This window comes from Lupinus angustifolius, chromosome LG16 (genome assembly GCF_001865875.1).
Source record: "Lupinus angustifolius cultivar Tanjil chromosome LG16, LupAngTanjil_v1.0, whole genome shotgun sequence".
Lineage (NCBI taxonomy): Eukaryota > Viridiplantae > Streptophyta > Magnoliopsida > Fabales > Fabaceae > Lupinus > Lupinus angustifolius.
In genome coordinates this window covers 4,728,503-4,750,541 of record NC_032024.1, presented here as the reverse complement: position 1 = coordinate 4,750,541, position 22,039 = coordinate 4,728,503, and the positions used below count along the sequence as shown (strand labels likewise).

At 31.1% G+C, this 22,039-nt stretch overlaps 1 protein-coding gene and 1 pseudogene across 4 annotated transcripts; one reads left to right on the top strand and one right to left on the bottom strand.

Annotated features, from left to right (window-relative positions):
- LOC109328830 lies at positions 7,406–9,864 on the top strand (annotated as a pseudogene).
- LOC109328829 (potassium channel KAT3) lies at positions 9,848–14,305 on the bottom strand. 4 transcript variants are annotated; one of them, XM_019562431.1, is made up of 12 exons: positions 13,828–14,305; positions 13,538–13,753; positions 13,281–13,436; positions 12,988–13,045; positions 12,583–12,900; positions 12,026–12,265; positions 11,804–11,902; positions 11,674–11,706; positions 11,387–11,572; positions 10,574–11,282; positions 10,302–10,436; positions 9,848–10,260 (listed from the first exon to the last, which is right to left on the bottom strand). In XM_019562431.1, exons 1-11 carry the CDS (start codon positions 14,004–14,006, stop codon positions 10,303–10,305), a joined length of 2,328 nt encoding a protein of 775 aa, XP_019417976.1. In that variant the 5' UTR covers positions 14,007–14,305; the 3' UTR covers positions 9,848–10,260; position 10,302. The 4 variants fall into 4 exon arrangements, with proteins under 4 accessions (XP_019417976.1, XP_019417979.1, XP_019417978.1 ...); XM_019562434.1 differs by having other exon boundaries at positions 9,848–10,436; positions 10,574–10,714; positions 10,967–11,282; XM_019562433.1 differs by having other exon boundaries at positions 9,848–10,436; positions 10,574–11,167; positions 11,207–11,282; positions 13,828–14,304.

The window sequence follows — 22,039 nt, the reverse complement described above, 5'->3', positions numbered from 1 at the left end:
ATCTTATTATTTCAATTATCACATGACACGTAAATAATACTGCTACGATTTTCACATTTGTTTAACATAATAATAGTTTTAACCTTCTATAATAATGTAAGACAATATTTAACTATATCTATATTAAACGTGACATAGGTGTTGTAACAGTAGAGGTGATTGTTTTTTCATGAGACCCACCTATTAGGAGTCTCAAATTGAGTAGAATAGCAAACTTAATGTGGTACTTAAGTCAGAGGCTCTCTCACCTAATAGACTAGTCTTTTGGGTTGAGCTCTCCTAATATACTTAAGTCCTAATACCACCATATTACTTTTCTAGTATGATATTGTTGATTATTCCAAGTGTGAATGAAGAAGTCTCACATTAAGCAAAAATGGATGAGTTAAAGAACATATAAGTAAATGGACACATGGACCTAATGACTTAAGGTTTTGAGTCTAAGATGTGATGTCAAGCTCACTTTTATGCTTCGATGAAGAACATATATGAGCATTGAGCATTAGCTATAACTATATAAAACAAAATACAAGGAAATAAAAAGGTGGCTACTAAGTAGTGTTATAATATGCATGTTCGATAAAATCATTTCCATTATTATATATAATGTAGTCTTGTTTTTAAATCCAAATGCAGCTTTGATAAAAGGTTGATTATATATAATCATTCATTATAACATGGATCCCACTTGTGTGGCACATCGTCTAGAGAGCCAACCCTACATTGCATGCATGAACAAAAGTAAACTCTACGAAACTTCAAATGTCCTTTAACCCCTATTATTCCTTTTTGCATTCCCCAACATTGCAAACTCACATGCAGCTCTCTAATTATCTGGAACTTGTGTACCTACCGAGATTTCACCAGATCTACTAGCTTCCACAATTCCACCCTTCAATCATCAATGCTATGAAATACTAAACATATATACTTCACTAACAGACATCTCTGTCTCTATATGTAATTGATATGAGTACTCCAAGTATAGTATCATAGAGGGTATTCTTGTTTCTTTATTTTTCAATAACAAAAATGTTATTTTATTATAATTAAAATGATAAATATATTATAAAAAATTGTATTTTCTTTTGAATTTGAAGCATTTGCATCTCCAGAGATAATTCTTCCTCAATTGATATGCCTCCCTTACAATATTTCAATTGGGTCAAATAATCCAAGTGTGTAAAAAAAATAACTAACCAAAAACAAGAAAGGGAAAATATCCTTCAACGATCAAATTTATTTTACATTCTAAACAAGAAAACTAAAAGGAATTGAAGAACTGTGAAAGAAAGGACACTTTTGCAAAAATATATAAGAATCTGAAGTTTCACTGATTTATTATAGTATACCTTCTATTCATTATCTCTTCTTACTGTCATGTATTACAACATCAACGTAAAGTAAGAAAAAAATGAAGGAACAAAGAGAAAATGCGTAAAGAAAGTGATACACAATAAATGCAAGAGAAGCATGAAAATTCAAAAGTATCAAAACTTCAAAAGCAATGACCAATTGTAGCACGAACCTCTCATCTTTCTGCTCATGCAGTATAATTGTTTAAATGTATAACATGACTCTTTATATGTAGTCATGATCACAATGTTGGATTGGACCCTTTTTTCTTCCTCAAGGTTGTGTAGTACTAGTGAGATGGCAGTGGAAGAAGGACACTGAGTTGGGTAGGTCATTGTGGCAAGGTGAGGAACCAGAAGGAGGGACAAAACCCTTTGGGAGCATAACATAGAAAGGCCTAGTCTTTACATTATTCTTGCTCATCTTCTTCATATTCTTCTTGCTTCTCTTCCTCTTCTTGATGGTTTCTTGTTTGCTCAAAAACTTTGGGTCAGTGTTCTTGAGGTAGAACACTGGGTGGTAGTGGGAAAGGGTGGTTGAAGAAGGATATTGGGGTTGGATTTCTTTGTTGGAGGATGATGAAGAGGTAGTGTAAGAGACTAGGAAGAGAAAGAGCAAAGTGATGCACAGAAACTTGGTGAAGGGTTGATGGAGATTGCCCATGAGAATTGAGAGGATGGTAATTAGGCTATGTGCAGATTTGTTTGGAGAGTGAAGGTGAAGAAAATGTACTGAATTTGAGGATTAACAGGATCTCCAATGGGATGGGAAAAGACTCCTCAGGAGTTGGGAGGGCAAGTTATGAATTTTGTGTGCCTTGGATGATAACAATGTCATATTATCATGATTTTTCTTTTACTTTTTGATGCACTCTCCTCTCTAGTAAGAAAAAGAATCATAATGAAGAGACATTCTTGGTTTTCTATTTATACTTAAGAGTAACAGTGTGATATTCTTGTATTTAAAGGATAAAAATATCCTATTAATTTTTTTATGTTGCTCTTTATGTACTTCCATCTCCATTAATATAGAACATCTTAACCAATCAAGTAATAGAACCTTCTCGGATTCATGACAAGTGATTTTATCTTTTGAGTTCTTGCTCCTCTTGGTTGAGTCTTTTGTGTTTCTTCTTTGAATCTTTCTAAAAATCCTCATTTCTTCTTTAGAAATTTGCTGATTTTATACACTAGGAGCGTCATAGTTTTATCATTAATATCTGAGGAATCAAATTCTTGTTAGATTCTTCATGTAACTCACCCAATGATAAGAGAAAAGCATGAAGAGTGTTTAATTTGTATTGATTTTATAAATGTACAATTTAATTGAATAATAAATAGAGTTTGCAACAAACTAAACCAAATCGATATATGTTTGAAATTTGACTCATTATTTAGCTTGATAAATTTGATTAATGAATTAAACGAATGGAACATGAGTTGAAAATTAAAGTCATTATGTAAACAAGCTAAATTTAGCTAAATGTATATATGCATATGTATGTATATATCTATATATATATATTATAAATGTTTACATAATATTTAGTTTTATATATATTAAGTAAATAAATTTTGAATCAATTGAGTTAGTGAGTTTGATTAAACAATTTGTGAACTCTTGACGAACCAAATCAATTTGAGCTAACAAATCGAAATGATCATTTTGCAAACTTCAATTGAGATGAATTCGAGCTAGAAATATAATTCATTTCAACCTCAGGTCAAGTTTCAAGCCAAACAAATTCTTACCGAACTAACATTTACTGTAACTCAGTTTGACCCATTTTCATCCCTATATATGAAAACATCAATGTAACACAATAATTTCTATAAAAGCAAAGTCTGGAATTTTATACTTAACAATTAACACCTTTTATAGACATGCTAATTATTTTGTTAAAAAATGGTAAAACGCCAATTTATGAAAAAAGGTAGCTTATGACTATTGTCAAGTGAATTTGGCCTAATTTTTCTGACATTCAATTATATAAATTAAATAACAATCCACTTCAGATCAAAAACATTAAATTTGTCACGTATCATCTTAGTTGCATGTTGGCACATGACTAATAATTCATACTTATAAGTTATAGTTTGTTTTAAAAAAAAAGAATGCATAAAGTGATTTCATCCGCTTCTTTCTCACATTATTCTTTTAATTTGTTTTGGCATCTATGATTGTTGGAGTAACATAATTTCACTATTTACAAATATATGTGACCATTACCTCAAAATTTGTCACAACTTATCTTCTACAAAAATCAAAACCATAAGTTTACTCGATTCATGTTCTCCATCCCCCTCCCCCAACTTGCCTCAAATCATGTCTGGCAAACATCTTCCTTGTAAGAATTATGGATTGGAAAGTTAAGAGGAGATGAGTTGTGAACAGCGGCGGATCTTGAAGAAATATTTAGGAGGTGCAAGAATATAAGATTAATTGAGTAACAAAAAATATAGATAACTGTTTAAAATTTTCAAAATAACATTTGAATTCTAAATAATAATAATTAACAATTAAAGAAAAATATACATTAATTTAAAGTGTCGCTCTTCGTTAAAGACTTTGACTCATCAATGATTAAATTAAGGATAAAATTTTCAACTATTTATTTTACAATATAAATCACGATGTTGTCTACAAGAAATTCATCTTATATTTTACTACATAGTTTTGTTTTAATTTGTTGCCTTCGTTGCTGAAAATGATATTCCTCTAATAGCTAAACCACAATAGTTAAGATTAGAGAATAACTTGATCAAACAAATAATATATATTTATTTTTCTCGTATCGTCAATGTTCAAATTAATTCAGAGATGGTTGAAAGTTTTTATTTTTTCAAAAGTAAATGGCTAACAACATCAACAATAAAACGTTGAAATAAACATATCAAGTAATTCGCTTCTTACTCACATTGAAATTCATATGGTAGAATTTTTGCACAAAAAATACATATGTTTTCAATGTTAAATGTTTTATAAAAATCCATAGAATCTTAAGACTTTTGCTGCAAATTTGACAAATATAATATTTATTCTATAATATATTTTATAAGCATAACATCATTATGAAATTAAACAAAGTAATAATATTATAAGCAATATCAACATCTACATATATAAAAAACAAACTTTATCTATTATCTATAATTTTTAGAATAATTATACAATTTGCAATTTAAAAAAAATTGAAGTAAAAAATTCAGGGGGCAGTTGCCCCCACCTGTCTCCAAGAACATCTGTCCTTGGTTGTGAAAACTTACCCTAACTTGTCTTATTTACGCATTGTATGCTACTATTCTATGAGATCAATGAAACATGCCAGGAAGAGTGGTTTAAATATTGTATTATTATTAACTAAAATTTCAAAAAATAAAGAATGCTATTTATGCACAAAATTCTCCAATAAATATGTTTTTTATATTTTTTCTCTCACACACTCTCTTCTTACCATTCTCTCCTTTTCATCATATATTCATTTATTTTTTATGTTTTTACTTCAATATAATTAGTTTAGATAAATATATTTTTATTCGGATATAGTTAGTGTTCATTTTAGCAACCAATGTAGTGGTTGGTGGACATCGATAAATGGGGAGGGGATAATTAATGTAGGAGAAGAACTCAGGGGCTAATCTATACAAGTGTCAAAGATTGTTCGAAATGTTGTTAGAAAGATATCGACATTGATTTGTAAGGTTTGGGCAATGTGTGAAAAGTTGTTGATGGTTATTACTTATTAGAATGATGTTGGAGAAGTAACTAGCTCGATCAATGAAGGCTATCAACAAAAATAAAAAAATACTCCATAGATTTATAAGAAACCATTGTATAAGTATATCATATCCTATAAATAAATGTCAAAATGAGATGTTAAACTAAAGAAAAATTATATTTAGGCAACTTCACTACAAACAAAACTCACAACTTTCTTAGTTGATGCAAATTATACACATAAATCATATAATTTAGTGTGAAATATCTATGTATTAGTAGTATAATGTAAAGATTTATGCACGGTCAGTATATTATTCATCATTCATTTATATTACTTTTATTCAAGAGTTAATGATAATTGAAAATAAATAGTGAATGATACAATGACAATGAAAAATATTCTTACAATGTTGGCGAGTAATGCATACATTATTTTCTCTATGTTTAGGCAATTATATTTTCTCTTTAATATTATTTATTATCTCTAACAACATGTATTTCCATACAATAAGTAAGAATATTTCATACCAGTGCTTAAAAAATCAACTATCTATTATGCTAAGCCTTGATGGAACTTTTTATATTTAAATTACTATCTATAGGTGAGAAAAATAAATATTTAAGTGTAATATTTATCACTGTAAAAAAAAATTATGTACGATCAATATATCATTTATTTATATTATTTTTGAACTTTTAATTATCATTAAATATATATGTGAATGCTACAGTAATAATGTATATAAATATTCCACCATCAGTTTATACATTTTCCTAGCTAAATATTTATGTTGGAAATGACCATTTTGTCAACTTCAGAACAATTCCTCACATATGAAGAAAAGTATAAGTATTTTGTTGAAGTCAAAATTTGAGAAATAAGTTGTTAAAATGGTAAGAGACATGAATAAGAGAGATTCTTGATGAATAATAAAGAATGAGAAAATGTTATTGAATTGAATTAAATTCCAAAGTTACTTTGAATCATCTATATAAAGGGAAGAAAACACTGACTACCCTAACCAAATTAACTAACCGACTAACAAAAGTTCAACTATTTTAACATTCCTCCGCAAGCTAGAATGTATCAAGCATTCCAAACTTGAAATAATTGTGTTGAATACGATGATATACTCTAATACCTCCTCTTGCTAGTGAGCGAATCTCCGTCTCCCAGTCTTGAAATCTGAACGTGAAGCAATATTGATGCTTAACCACCATTTCGCAGAAGCAATTTCATCCGATGCTTACCATCTATTTGACAGAAGCAAACCAATCATAACGGATGAAAGAGAGAAAAAAGATGAACATTAATCTGGATCCTTACATGTTGCTTCAATGAGGAAAAAAATTACATACTATAATATTGTGTGTTTAACGAGAGAGAGGTAAAGAAACTAAAGTAATAAAGAAATGAGAAATAATTGAGGGAATAGATGAAAGAATGTATAGATTCTTATTGTCATTGAGAAGAAAATATTGGTTCCAAGCTACGGCACTGACTTGAAACCTGAAACAACTAATTTCAAATACCACAAAGGATTGCAAATAGCATGAGAACGCATCCAGAAGCAACAAGGAGAATCTAAGGCTTCCTCTGAGCAGCACATGCACATGCAACCTTTCCTTCTACATTTGCAGGATATGAGGCTTGTGAAGTTACTCTTTGATGAAATGATGATGGAAGAATCTATTTTTCTCTCTTGCGGCTTCTTGTGTGTTGAAGTCTTTGACATACCATGTAAAACATTATGGATTCCATGATGAGGATGATGAGGAGAAGAGAAAGTGAGAGAATCAGAATCTTGAATGTAGAAGAATGAATATTGAATTATCTTTGAAATAGAATATATTGATCTTTAAAGGGAACTAACGTGCTTGTTGTTCTTGAAGTAAAGATTGGGTCCTGTCAAAGTTAATAACACTCATAACTTTGCTGATTTGTATCTATCTCTCTTACCCTCACATTTCCTTCTTTGTTTCCAAGACTTCATCTTTCTTGAATCTTGGAAGAATTGAAGTGATTAAAAAATAATTATGCTCTCATACTATGTTAAAATGGTAGGAGACATAGATAAGAGAGATTCTTGATGAACAAGAAAGAATGAGAAAATGTTATTGAATTGAATTCCAAAGACATGGATAAGAGAGATTTTTGATGAACAATAAAGAATAAGAAAATGTTATTAAATTGAATTCCAAAATTACATTGAATCATCTGTATAAACGGAAGAAAACACTAACTACCTTAACCAAATTAACTAGTCCACTAACAATAAATTCAACTATTTTAACATAAGTCAAAGCATTGTTCAATATAAGAGAATTATTGAATCCTATTAATCTCCAAGTTGTTCTTAGACAGATAGTGATTTGAATTTTGAACATACATTTTCACACAACAAACACATCGAACCATGATTAATGGCCATATAGAGTTACCCAATTAGGATCCGATTATTGGATCCACCATGTCTGCTTCTTCACCTTACTCCACAAAAGATCTTCATTATGATAACGCCAAGTTTCGCCCTCGTTCTTTCTTCAAGGTTACTCATTCAATCAAAACCCCTTTCTATTATTCTTAGTTTCTTCGAATTTGATGCACCCAACTCAACCCCACAATTTAATTAATGATTTCTGACACTGGGTAGGGTGCAAAATTAGTGATTTTTATGATTCATAGTGAAGTTTTGTTAGAGGCCTTCTTTTTTTGCAAATGCTGATTTTCTTATAGATAGCTTGCAATACTATGTACAAGTTACTGTGTTTGATTTGGTGGACAGTGAGTTAAACTTGTTGGCTTTGTTACTAGATTAGTTATTTTTACATGTTTTGTTAAAACAATGAAGCTGGGGCAGGGCAAAAAAAATTCATTGTGGATGCAAAAGGAATAATAATATTAGCTTGTGTGACCGTTTTAAGACTAGAAACTATTGACTTGTATTCAGTGTACTTGAAATATCAAATTCAAATATTAAATTGCCTCTTAAAGTACAATATACCCATCCAATGGTGCTGCAAGGGATTATACAAAAAAATGTTTCTGGATAAACCACCTTTGTCTGATGTGCCATAGTATATTATTTGCCTGTATATTGCTAAGCAATGCTATGCCGTGTCTATGGTTTGAAATTCGTTCCATTAACAACATAAAATATCTATATGATTTGTTTTGTGTGCATCTGGAATTGCATTTGCCTCATATACTTTGTTATACATTATGGGGAAGCATTTTGGTTTTTTACAATTTTAGTATGTAGTCATTTTACATTTTTTTTAAATGAGGATTTCATAATTTTACTCAACAATGGCATTTGAATGAAGATTGATCCTATATTGCGAGGCAGATGCTACAAAGAATGCTCAGTAGTGATTCACTGAACTGTGTGCTACTGTGATTGGTCCAGGATACTTACTTTTACAATTGCATTATTACTTCAGAGTCGTAAGATGGGTTTCTGTGTGGCTCTAATGCTCCTAAAAGTGTCGTTGCACCAAACTTGCGGTGAAGATTTTGATTTCTTAGATTACTTTGAGTTAGTTTAAAAGGATCTTTCCCCTTTGCATTTTAACTGATTATAAATTTTAGGTATTTTCTTTTATAATCTTAAAAGGGTCTGTGTGAATCTGAACTATTTGACACTTATTAAAAAATGTTAATTACCAATTGAGTTAGTTTAAAAGGATATTTCCCATTGCACTTTAACTGATTATAAGTGTTAGTTATTTGCTGTAATAATCTTTTTCCTAGCAATTTTTCTCACATAAGGTCAAGTATGCACTTTGGTCATAATTAACCATTATTCCAGTACCTTTATGGTGTTGCCATTGATCTACAAACTTTGGTGCAAAATTTGATGCTGCTTATTCAGGTGTGTTTCTTACCTGGTACTCTTGCACTCGGCGCCACTAATGGCCTTACAAAGGAAGAGGCAATGAAAAACAATATCCTTAACTTTGAAGACCTGGAAAATTTGAAGCTTGCGGAGGATCTGGCCAAAACATGTGTTGAGATGTACTCAGTAACTTCTACTAGTCTGGCTCCTGAAATTGCTTACTTTCATACTGAGGTTAGTTGGATTGTTATGGCATTTTGCTTTCATTAGTTAATAATAGATCATATGCAAATGGTGCAATTCGTGTCATTAACTCCTAACATCCTATGCTCTATGATGGTGTATGTGCATGTTATTTATCAATTTTATTGCATCTTTATACAGTCAGAACCAAAACTTGACTTCTAGCTTCTGATTTACCCAGGAATTTTTTGAACAAGGTCTTGATGGAGGAAATACAAGCTCAGAATATGTAAATGACATCATAATAAAACCCGCTGATTGTCATAATCTTTTATGACCTGAAACTGTGGAGTCACTGTTCGTTTTGTACCGCATTACAGAAGATCCAAAGTATGTTTTCCCCCTCGTATGTATAAGGTTAAATTATATTCTTATTTATTGTGGGCAGACACAAGAAACACTGAATATTGGCTTAATATTTCTGAAATAATCAGATATACGTATCTTGTGTTACAGATACCGTGAATGGGGTTGGCAAATCTTTGAAGCTTTTGAGAAGCACACGAAGGTTGATACTGGTGGATATTGCTCTCTGGACGACGTAACTAGCGTTCCTCCTCATAGAAGAGACAAAATGGAGACTTTCTTTCTAGGAGAAACACTGAAGTATTTATATTTGCTTTTTGGGCACAGCTCTCTTATTCCATTGGATGAATTTGTTTTCAACACAGAAGCATATCCTATACCAATAAATTAGAAGGAGTGAGTTTTATTCATCAAAAGCTTTCAATATACACAGTTTTTAGAGATCGAGAGAGTGGAGGCACCAAGCGAGATGCTTCTTTGAAGTTAACTGTGCATCTCTTACACTTCGCAAGGGCACTTCTAGTCCTAAAGGCATTGATTAACTGGGTTCTCAGGGTCATAAAAAGGGTCAAATACAGTTTGAATCATGCAATACATCTTCAAACACATTTCAGGTCTTCACTTGTTTATATGACTTATTTCTTGGGCTTATGACCAGCCCTATCTTGATGAGATTGTAAAATTTTGTTTCAACAACCATAAACAAAGAGCAGCTTTTGTAATTGAGTTGTATGATCTTCCAATATCTTGCTGAATGATTAGCTTTCGTAGTACTTGGTTACACCCTTATCAGTACCTTTCTAATGGTGACATCTATCATCATATTTACCATGGTACATCATGAAGTCAATTTTTCACAATTGCTGCAGAGAATAAAGAGATAATCACCATCCCGAATGACGTTTATGTCATCTATCTCTGCATTCTCTGTATTAAATACTTTTGTGGGATTGAAGCCTCCAAATTTTCCCCCTGCAGTATTCAAAGTTAATGTTTAGAAGAAACTAATAGCAATAAAAAAATCTCCTACTCTGTGTTAAAAGGAAAGAGAAAAATCTAATCCTTTTAATGTGTTTAACCCTTGCTACAAAATAAGTATTAGTGCTTACCAGCAGTTTTGAGCAACTCTTCTAATGAATCAGGTAGGATTATTAGTTTTCCGTGCTGTCCGCTTGAGGTACCCATGCATCCGCATCGCAAGTGAATTGTTACCCTCTTCTTGATGAACCTTGTTGCTTCTCTATCATTTGAACAGTTAGAATTTCTTGAATAGGAGTTTGAATATGTTTTCTTGATAGATCTAATACCATCTGGTTTTCTGTTTCTGGTTGAGTCATTCCTGTCAAGGTTAAGGATTTCCGGCTCTACGAAGTCAATTCTATGTTCATCTGATATCTTCTCATTTTCGCAACTCATTATTTTGCCAGAAATGCTCTTCTTTTTTAACTTTTCTAACACAGCCTCCTGTGTCCACCCCACAGCATTTGCCATCTTTTTGTTTGCATCTCTTTCAAGCAGAATTTCAACCATTTCAAGATTATCTGTGTGTGAATCAGCATGAAGATCTCTTTTCCCATCCCGAGGAATCATGTCATGTTTAGTGATGAAACCATCTTCGCTAGTCACATTAAGCGTGTTGGCCTCGGAGTTTCTGAGATTTTTGTACCTCTCTTCCTGCATTGGTGAATGTTCATGAGAATGATTTGTACATGCATTTGAAGAACTTCTTGTGTTACCTCCATCAAGCTCTTCATGAAGAACCAATCCGGGATCTGTATCTGGACATTCAAAGCCCAATGCTTCATGTCCCTTTAACTTCTGTCAACATGGACAAAAATGATTAGGAACCTATATTATTATTGAAAAAATGCAACAAATGAAGTTTATACAATACTTTCTCCCATATTTAGCATTCTTATTACCATGATAAGGTTCTGCATTACAATTTGTGCATCTCCTGGCTTTGCTTGTAAAACATTCATTAAGGATGTTCTGTTGAGTCTTAAAATTTGAGAAAGCTCTGTGGTTCGAACTGTGAATGGCTGTGGTATATTATATAAAACTCCAACCTCTCCAAAACTATCAACTGCAAGTGCCTTCCCAAGAACCTGAGTTGTTGAAATCATTATAGGAAGTTATATTCAGTCGTTTCATTGTGTAACTGAAAGGAAAAATTGTGCAGTTCGATTGAATACTACAACTGACATGCCTGATCATGGTCGTCAATGTATCGAATAAGATCCTACAATAGATAGTCATTTGAAAAGAATATAGTGTTAGTTGGCATTATTTAACATTCAATCATGGTTACAAGGAACTTCATGCTTTAGCTAACTCACCACTGTCCCTGAAACCAGCACATACATGTCTGTAGAGGACTCATTTTGTAGTATCACATCTTCTTTTGGTGGGAAATACTCTGCTTCCATTTCTGAAACCTATTATTATGGTAACTTGTCTCAGATATTGTTACATTTATTTGGTAAACTCGGATATTGTACACTAGTATTAGTTATTCATCCTCTTGGGCAAAGAAGATAGAATGTCATGTGAGGTGTTACCAGTTGGAAAAGGAAGTCATGTGAGACTCCTTGGAAGAGGTACACCTTCTGCACTACAGGAAAAAAGAGATGGTGTGCAATGCTCGAACGAATGGTCTTCGGCAGATCGTTCAATGTTTCTTGCTGCTTCAATCCTTCTGTTTTAAACCTCAAACATATGTGAGACAACATTTGATTCTGTATCTGATGGGGCAATTGATTTCTTGAAGCAAATTCAGAAGCTGTTCTGATTGTATCTCTCTGTGGCACCAAAACCAAGTCTCTCTTCATTATAGGGAAGAAATAAGGTTCCTATTATCTGAATCAGTTTTTAATTTTTTTTTATAAAGAAAGGAGACAATTAGCTATATAACATGATGAAATTATCATGAATAAAATGTCATAATGTGGGACCTATACAATATTTAAAGCATTTTTTTGGAAATTGTCCTTCATAGTGACTTTTAAGGGTATTGGTTATTGAAAATCAGAGTTTAGTCTAATGATGCAGAAACAAAACTTTCTTATTAGCAGGTGATAGGAAAATTGAGCGGCAGTATAGGAGAAGAAGTACATACAAAATTTCGGGTGCGGCTGGTCCAGTGAACTACAAGGTTAGTCATGTTTCCTATGATATATGATGTTAATCCCAAGTTGAAGAGCATGTAAGCGATATCAAACACCATCTCTCTGGTGTTCTCGGCATGTAAATCTCCATAGCCAGTGGTAGTAAGTGTGACAATGGACCAGTATATTGCAGTCACATATCTGTCCCAAAGACTCACTTCTTTGAAATTTGGGTACAATGCACCTATCCATGTTCTTTTAGGGTCAGTGTACCTATCTGCTATTAGATAGTTGAAACATCCTGCACAGTGTACTGCAAATAGTGTTACCTGAAATTTGGTGATAAGTGGCAAGTTACTTCAAAAAAGCACCTTGAAGTTGTAAAGAGAATAAAGATAGTGGCTTTAATGGCTTACAGCAATGAGCTTTGTACACCTAGTCCAGAAGTAATTGAAACGAATATCCTTCTCTAGTCTGAATTAAAGAAAAGGAGCTTGTAAGCATTGTCCTATTTTTTCTTATGATCACAAGTTTTGTGTTGATAGAAACTAGGTTCCGAGCAAGTTACTAGGTTCGCTCATTAACTTCACACATCCTGTACCAGTTTCACCGTAAAGAAAGTCGTGTAATCATAATGTAAAAGGTGATGTTCTGCGTTCCTAGTAACTATGTTCAGAACCATAAAGTTGAATATGATATGATGCCAGACCTTGCAAATAGAGAACTGACTCGTCTGAGACGCCACAACCGAAGCATGTTTAGGACTTTGAATCCAAGACTACTGCTATGGTTGGTGAAGATGAAGCTAAAGAACTGAAACGGTGCCGTTGAGCAGAGATCAAACACAAACCATGTAGACAAGTACCTGTAGTAAGTTTGGTGGAGGAGGTATATGAAGTAAGAAGAATTCTTCAAGATTCATTCTTGTTTAAAGGAAGAAAAGTTTGTTATAGAAATAGTCTTTACCTTATTGCAATTTTCTTTGGATCATCAACAAGAAGATAAGAATGGCTATCAAGATATGCTACAAAAAATGTGAGCAAGATATCAATGGCAAAAAAGCCATTGACAATGTTGTCTATGATGAATAGTGTGTCTGGCTTATAAGGCAGAAAAGCAAACTCAAATGGGCAAATCCATGCTGAGTATATGACTAGAACAACCAGTAACATCTCCCAAGCCCTGCAATATAAAGTACTATTAGAAGAAGCCGGAAAGCATTCATAAGAGTTTACGCGAAGGGTGGTAAGCGTCACCTATAACGGGGACCGAAAGGTGAGATTATGTATCTTCGAAGCGTAGTTTCTTGGCTTATCCGTGCTCCGAGAGATGGCAAGAGATCATTAGACAAAAAGCTGCTATGAGCATAACTTCCCATTTGGAATTCATCTATCCAGAACCTCTGGAAGAAGTTTTTGGTACAAGAAAGCGACATCTTATTATGAGCTTTAAGTGGTTTCAATCTCAAGGCTATAGCAGAGGTAGTTAAGTTTTCATGAGGTTGAGTTGAATCCTCTGGAAATGGCCATATTTATAGTGAAGATGTTGTTGACTAGGATGAACAAGTTTAAGACCACTTTTTTTCTGACTTTTTCCTTATTAAGCATGTGATATAGGAATAAACATTATAATAGAGTGGTTAAAACGTGTAGGGGCAAATCATCAATCGTGTCTCAACATTTAAACCTTGGTGGGAAATTGAAGGAAAATGGAGTGGCAGACAGGGTGAAAACTTCTGTAATGCAGTTGCAATACGCAAACAAAAAATTGTAATATGGAGGTACATATGAAGGTGTAAATTAATCAAATTATAAGATATAGTTATCCTCGAAAAAGTTATTAAGCCTTTGTTTGCGGGTTAGGAGGGAAAGGGAAGGAGAGATCAAAAGGTTAGGATTTAGGAAGAGGGAGGAAGGGAAGGAAAAAATAAAGGTAAACTAATAATAATGTAAGAATATTTTTTTATTTTTCATTAAAAATGTATGTAATTATATATTATTATTAAAAATATTTAGTTATTTTGACAAAAGTCATCCCTCCCAAATAAACATATTGAAGGTTATTTTGACATTTTATCTCCAAAAGTCATCCCTCCCAAATAAACATATTGAAGGTTTTGGAGGGTTTGAGAAACCCTCCAAAAACTTCTCATCTCCTTGATCCAACTCTCAAACAAGGGCAAGACTTTCTAAAGTCATCTCTTTCTTTCTCTTCCCTTCCAAAATCTCATTCCCAAACAAGGCCCAAGTGGAAACCTAGTGCACTATCCTACACTTCCTTTAGAAGAACAAATTCATGATGAAACATATGGATGGAGATCACCTATTCTAAATGGTGTCTTACTTCATGTCCCAAGTCAATCAGACCGCTCAATTTTATTACTTTTTGCTTTTAAATTTTTTACTTTATCCATATGTTAATATATAATTGGCTTATGACAGAGAAGGAGACACTGTTGAAAACAGGTGATCCCCATCCGAAACATATTGATTAGCGTTTACATTTCACGTACAAATTTAGGGGTTTCTGACTGAAAAAGTATATCAATTCGTGTGTCACTTTTGTCCTTCAACAGAAAAATATTTAGTTATTAAATTTTGAACTTAAATATATTTTTTCCAACCAACTATAAGCAATGACACGTGAAGTCACACACTTTATAGAACAATAGATGTGCTCTCCCGTTTCTACTAGGCAACCATATTAGAAAAGGGTACGGATTCTATATAAGCATGACACGTGGACAAATAATGTCTTCTTGTTAAGGGATATAATACACTAACACTTGTCTAAAACCATGAACATGATATCTAATCATTAGTTTTGTTGATTATCACAATCCCTCCTATGTTAAATTCTTCTCCTTTATCTTTTTATCTTCCCAACAATGAAATGTTGCTGATTACTGCCGACCTTAAACCATTGCAAGTAAGGCTTTGTGGCCTTAATTAATCTATTGTTTATGGAATAATATATTAGTATAAGTTGATAAATATTTCAGAATTTTATAGATATTTTCTTTTATATTCTCTTCATTCATTCCTTATTATCTTAAGCCACCCTGTAGGAGAGTCTCCACCACATAGCAGCAAAAAAGAACTGTAGTTATCGTGTGGAATTAGAAATATTAGATGGAAAGGAATAAAGCACAAAAAACTTCTCACTTGTGAATGGAAAAATTTGAAGTAAGAAAAGTTAATATGAAACACAAGGTTTGAATTCATTGATATCTATCATTCATTAATTCAACATGTGAAAGATTGTCATTATCTGAGATCACTGGTCCTATGAGTATCATCTTACAACAATATTTTCCAAGAGATAATTGGTGGGAGAGCCACTTACTGGGTTAAAGTGGTTTTTTTTTTACTGCCAAAAATATTACCTCATCATTTTGAATAAAAAATTTATCATTTTGAATCTTTTGGTCTTTTAATGTGTGACTGTCCTCTCATAACCAAAAGCTTATTAAGTAGAAAATGTGCTGGCGAAATAGGACATTTACTTTAGTGTCGCAATTCTGAGTAACATGGTGCTAAGCAACGGCACAAAGTGTGGAACATAATTTGGGTTTAAGAAATTTAACCTCACATCATTTCTTCGTGTGTAATTTTTTAATATGATGTATAAATTTGTAAATAATAATATTAGGAATGCAAAGCAGATAAAAATACTATCTATGCAATATCAATAATTCAATATACATTTAAGAGAAAAAAAACATGTATAAATTTATACAAAATCAGTATACATAAAGCATGGTGTATAAATTTAAGAGAAAAAAATAATATTTATATAATATCAGTGTATATTTAAGAGAAAAAATATGACATATAAATTTCTAATAATAATATGATGTATAAATTTATAAATTTCTAAGCTGTGTATATTTTTGAATGAGGAGTGATCCACTTATTCCAAGAATAAGTACTCCTCATTTTAGTCATTAATTCTATAGACATCTAATGATTTAAATCTACACAGTAATTTAAATCATTGGATTTTGAAAGTGTAAAGTGTCAAGGATTGTACTAGCAATGTTTTGTCTGTGTCTTGATGAAGATAAAGTTTATTAAAGCTTGAATATGGCCCAACAATCAACATGCCTAGAGCTCATTGGTCATATCTAGACTAGGATATATAAATAGAGTCATTATTCCAAGTAGTATGGGATGCGTGCCTTAGTAAGTGAGTATAGGTGAGGTGAACCTTGATGCAAGTCTCTCAAGCCATTATAATTGTCATATCACATTCATGAGACATATCATCTAGTTAATTGTATGTTCATGCATTAATCATACATGTTATATGTGCATATTAGGCATAATATAATTGCTAAAACATGTATAGGAGTTAAGCATAACATATGAGTAGTTTACCTTTTGAACCCCGTGTTTTAATATGTTGGTTAATCGATTAACGTGGTGACTTAATCGATTAACTCAACTATTTTTCTGTTATATCAGTTTTTCTGTTACAACTGGTTTCTGTTTTAATCATATTGGACTGGTTAATCGATTAATGTGGTACATTAATCGATTAACAGGTATGTTTTGTGTTATAATTGTTTTCTGTTTTAATTGCTTAACTGATTGCAACGGTTTGAAGTGTCAAAACTGTTTTGTATAAGTTTAGGCAATTTCCAGAGAAGTGTAGCATTGCATTCTATTGTATAGGACTGATTTAGAGAGCATATTTTCGTTTTTTACATTCTATTTTGCATAGAAAAATGCATGTGTGAGGAAGAGAGATTAACATGTCATATTGAATATTGATTCTTTGTTATTTACATATTGTTTTTCATATGATTGGTCTCATTCTTATCTTGCTCACATGTTCATGCATTATTGATAAAGATTATTAGAGAGATATCTTGTGATTACTGTTTTTGATCAACTGATTAACTCACATGTATATGATGGCTTGAGTGAATTGTGAGTGGGTTAGTCTTAAGATTTTCCATTGTTATATTTCGAGCATTATTGTGCTTATAATACCTTGCTTTTGTAATCTGTTTTTGTGTGTATTGGATTGATATCTTGGTGTCTTACAACCATAGAGATAGTGATTCTTCACTAAGACTAGGAGGTCTTGATTTGAGAACAAGAATGTAATCTGTTTTTGTGTGTATTGGATTGATCTTTTGGTGTCTTACCACCACAGAGATAGAGTGATTCTTCACCAAGAGTAGGAGGTCTTGATTTGATAATGAGAATCTTGGCTGGGGCTGGTTCGTGAGAAAGGTTTTCTCAGGCGATAGCTAGAGCCAAACCAAAGATTAGATGTTCTAGATTTTAAGAAAGAAGTGTCATATGTTTTGTAAATTGAATTGGTGTATGTGATTATACTTGTATTCAATATATTGAAGAAGAAAATCTCCCAAGATTACAATGGGAGGCCTGGATGTAGTTTGTAGTGGTCCGCAAACGAACTAGGATAAGAATTCATCTTTGCACGTTGTTCTCTCTTAATCTTCTTTACATTTCTTGTTGTTTTAATGCGAGTTAGAAGTTGATATTTTGTATGTTTATACCCTGCCATATACTTGTTAATATTACATGATAATATTTGTTGTATCTCTACTTATCTTGTTATAAATAACTGTGCAATTAGCTACTCTGATCATTTTGTTCTGTGTGTGTTAATTGATTAAGCACACTGGTTAATTGATTAAGTGGGTTGTTTCCAAAACTGGGTTTTGGTGCGAGAAGAGGCGATTTATAACCGCTACACCTATTCAACTCCATTTTAGTGTGTCTAGGCCACTGATACCTAACCGATTTCTCTAGAATTGATGGCTAGGATAAGAGAAACTTACTCTTAGAGTAAATGGATTTTTTTAATAGAATATAAGAGAAAAACAATAATAATTCTATTTAAAAAATTCATTGATTTCTTTGATATGTATAAAACAACACAGGACTACCACACTTATAAATGAAGGAAAATTAAATTCCTACTTTTTTTATTAAATTACTATTCCTTCATTTTAAAACTTTTGACTTTTGACATTTTTATTTTGAAAAAGTAATATTTATGTGATATCAGAATAAAGATTTATACACACTTAATATATTATTAATGCATATATTTTTTCTCTTATTTTCAATCTCTTGATGTTATAAAAATGTAAGATTCAATTATACTTTTCCCAACAATATCAATTATTTGTTTCAAATTTTCACCTCATATTTTTTTCTTTTGTCTTTATATCTCTCTCTTAATTATAAGAACTAAATAAGAATTAAATGAGTATATCTTAGTTCGGATATATTGTTTCTACTTCTTATTATAAGACAAATCGAATTATTACATATTCCATTAGTTAATTTTCTTGATTTTTTGTAACATCACAATTTTATCATCTTAAGTCTTATCGAAAAATCCACAAAAAAAAATTCTTATTAAATGAGCAAATGACAAATACGATAAAAGACAACAAACATGTGATGCATAGAAATGTAAGATGTCGTATAAGAAATACTACCAAAATCTTCTAACTATTGTGTTGGAATAAGAATCCTAGAATATCACATTTTGACATAATATAATAAGTTTTTAAATGTGTATAAGCTTAAATATAAAAAATATTTGAATGATGATTGAAGGATATATTACAAACATGGAAGTGGGTTAAGAGAAACCCCACCTCTTTTGAGAGACATGCTAATTAGCCGGTTGACAAGATAGAAGTATGTCAAGAAGACATGTGGTTGTTAATGTTGGGCACTCCCATGGTATGGCATTACCTCAACTAATTAATTGAGGACTAGTTTTCAAGGTTGATATGATTAAGACTCCATTTGCCTAAAGTTACAAACAAACAAAAAAAAAAAAAAACATGTACATCTTGACTAGTGCAAGATGTTTTTATATTATCTGTACAATATTTATTATTTATTTTTTATTATTATTGACTTTTTAAAAGAAGTAATCCAAATAAATAGTTAATAACGTACTGAATGTATATAAATTTTTATATTATCGATGCATAAATATTTTACTAAAAAAATATGATTTTTTTTGCTCACTATTGTGTGGGAGACAATGGTAACCATTCCAAAAAAAATAAAGTAAATTTGTATTGAGATGTATGAAAATGTTATTAGTGAATTTGTATTGAGATCTCACAATTTGTATTGAGATATACGAAAATGTGGTGATTAATAAAATATATTTAATTAAAAAACCACAAAAATACAATTTTTAGATCAAGAAATATATTTTGGTCAAATAGTACAAAATGCGAGATAAGTGATATAATTCGACTAAAAATTTTAACGGTGTAAAAATAATGTTAGCCGATATACATAATAATAAGAAGTTAATCCAGTGGTGTAAGACAACGCTAGATCATCGGAATAACAACAAAATTAAGAGTTCAATCCTTGTAATTAACGTTTAGGGTGAGAGAAAAACATTCATTAATTGAGTAAAAATATAAAATGAGTAGGTTCTATATATTAATGATAAACAAATTTTGAAAACCTACATTTAATGTTGACAAATTTGATGATATTAACAAACCCTAATCACTTTTCTTAATAATTGGTATGAAATTAAAGTACCTAATATGATATTATTAAAAGGACCAGAAATAGTCATTAATTAATAATAAAAATAGAAAATATATCAATATTGAAAAAATTATGTATTTAATTGACACATCAAAATTTAAACATTGTATTGTCTAATATATTTATGCTTATTCTCATTAATCATTCATAACGTTAACCTATCCCTTAAGAATAGGGACTTTCAAATATTTTAAAATGCAACTTTTATCATATAACTTTAAAAATTTACATTACTCTTATAACAAGTCAAATAATCTATATAGCTCAACTATTTTCCATTTTTATCTTTCTACTGGTTTCAAACACACTCTACTAAAACCAAAGGACAATTTTAAATTGTAAATTGTCAAAATAACAATCATAAATTTCATCTAAACTTTGAAACTATATTTAGTTAGTGACAACTATAAAAGAGTATTTCAATAATCTATTTAATTACAAATCATGAACTTTCGTAAGAATAGACAATGGCTTTTCAAAAAAATTGAATTTCAGTTTTTTATATATACTTCCATTTTGTGGTTAAGGATTATTTGTGTGGAACTCGTGAGTGAAGTTTTTAGTTCAATATGAATCATGATGCTCGTGAAAACACACTCTACAATATAGTCTCAAATTTTGGTTTCACTTCTAGCATAATGTATTAGTCTCAAATTTTGGTTTAACTTCTCTATTATTAGTAGTTCCACTAAAGCAAAAAAGTGCAGTTGGGGCATGAAATTTGTGAAAAGAAATAAAAACAAAGAGGCACACAACAACTTCCTTACCTCTTAGTTGCTGTTTTGTTACGCGGCAATGAAGTCAAACCTATTTTCTATTATAACTTTCACGAATATTCAAGAGTTTTCAAGAGACTTGCTTTCCAATTATAAAGCGAAAAAGATGTATGTCATATGCATTAATAGTATAAGAGATTTTCATACTATTATTATATTATTTATTGTTTATATGTAGTCATCATTACTTTTAAATATATATAATAGAATAAAGAGGTGATAATATATTGATTGTGTATAAATATTTATATTGATAAGGTGATAATGAAATAGATAATCTACTCAATTATAGTAATTCACATTTTTAATTTAATTATCATCATATAAATATTCCGTGAGTAGCATGTATATTTTTATCACCATATAAAATGAAATAATTACTATATGAAATACTATATAAGAAAAGTTAATTAACTTCTTAAATATTTGAACGTGGATCACCGTGTAATATTAATATGAGAAAGTGCAAAAATCTATTTAAATAATGCTTAATGAATTATTCTATTTTTTCCTCCTTGAATGAAAGGGGACAAATTTTGTATCTCTCATTTACTTTCAAGAAACGATAATATTATTATTGTGTAAAAAATAAACGAGAAAGGCACACGTGCGTAACTACAAGTCTTATGTAGTGTTCAAGAAATGACGGCCAGAAGCCCTGAAGAGTAGAATTTATTTTGTGCCTTTCTCTTTAGAAAAAAGTATAGCATCCAAATCTAATCCTTAATATGCATTTGCTTTACTACGAAGACATTGATATAGTAATGTAAGGTCCTATTAGATCTTTAAAAATATTAAAATGTCAAGAGTTTAATCTTTTATAACAACACTTATTATAAGAGTTAATTACAAGCATTGAAAGTGACTAGTTACTTACTTAAAAAAAAAGTGAAAAATACACTTAATAATATCAAAATAAATCTACATTTGCTTTGGTATCAAATGGGGCTAACCTTTTTGTACGCATTTACCACGGGTATCAAACGGGGCTCACCACCTTGCTCTCAATAAATGTGCAAAGAGCTTTTGCTTTTAAAAATAACGATAACTAAATAATAAATTATTATAAAATGGATGTAATAAAGAGCGTAAGGTTAGAGGGCATGAAAATATTA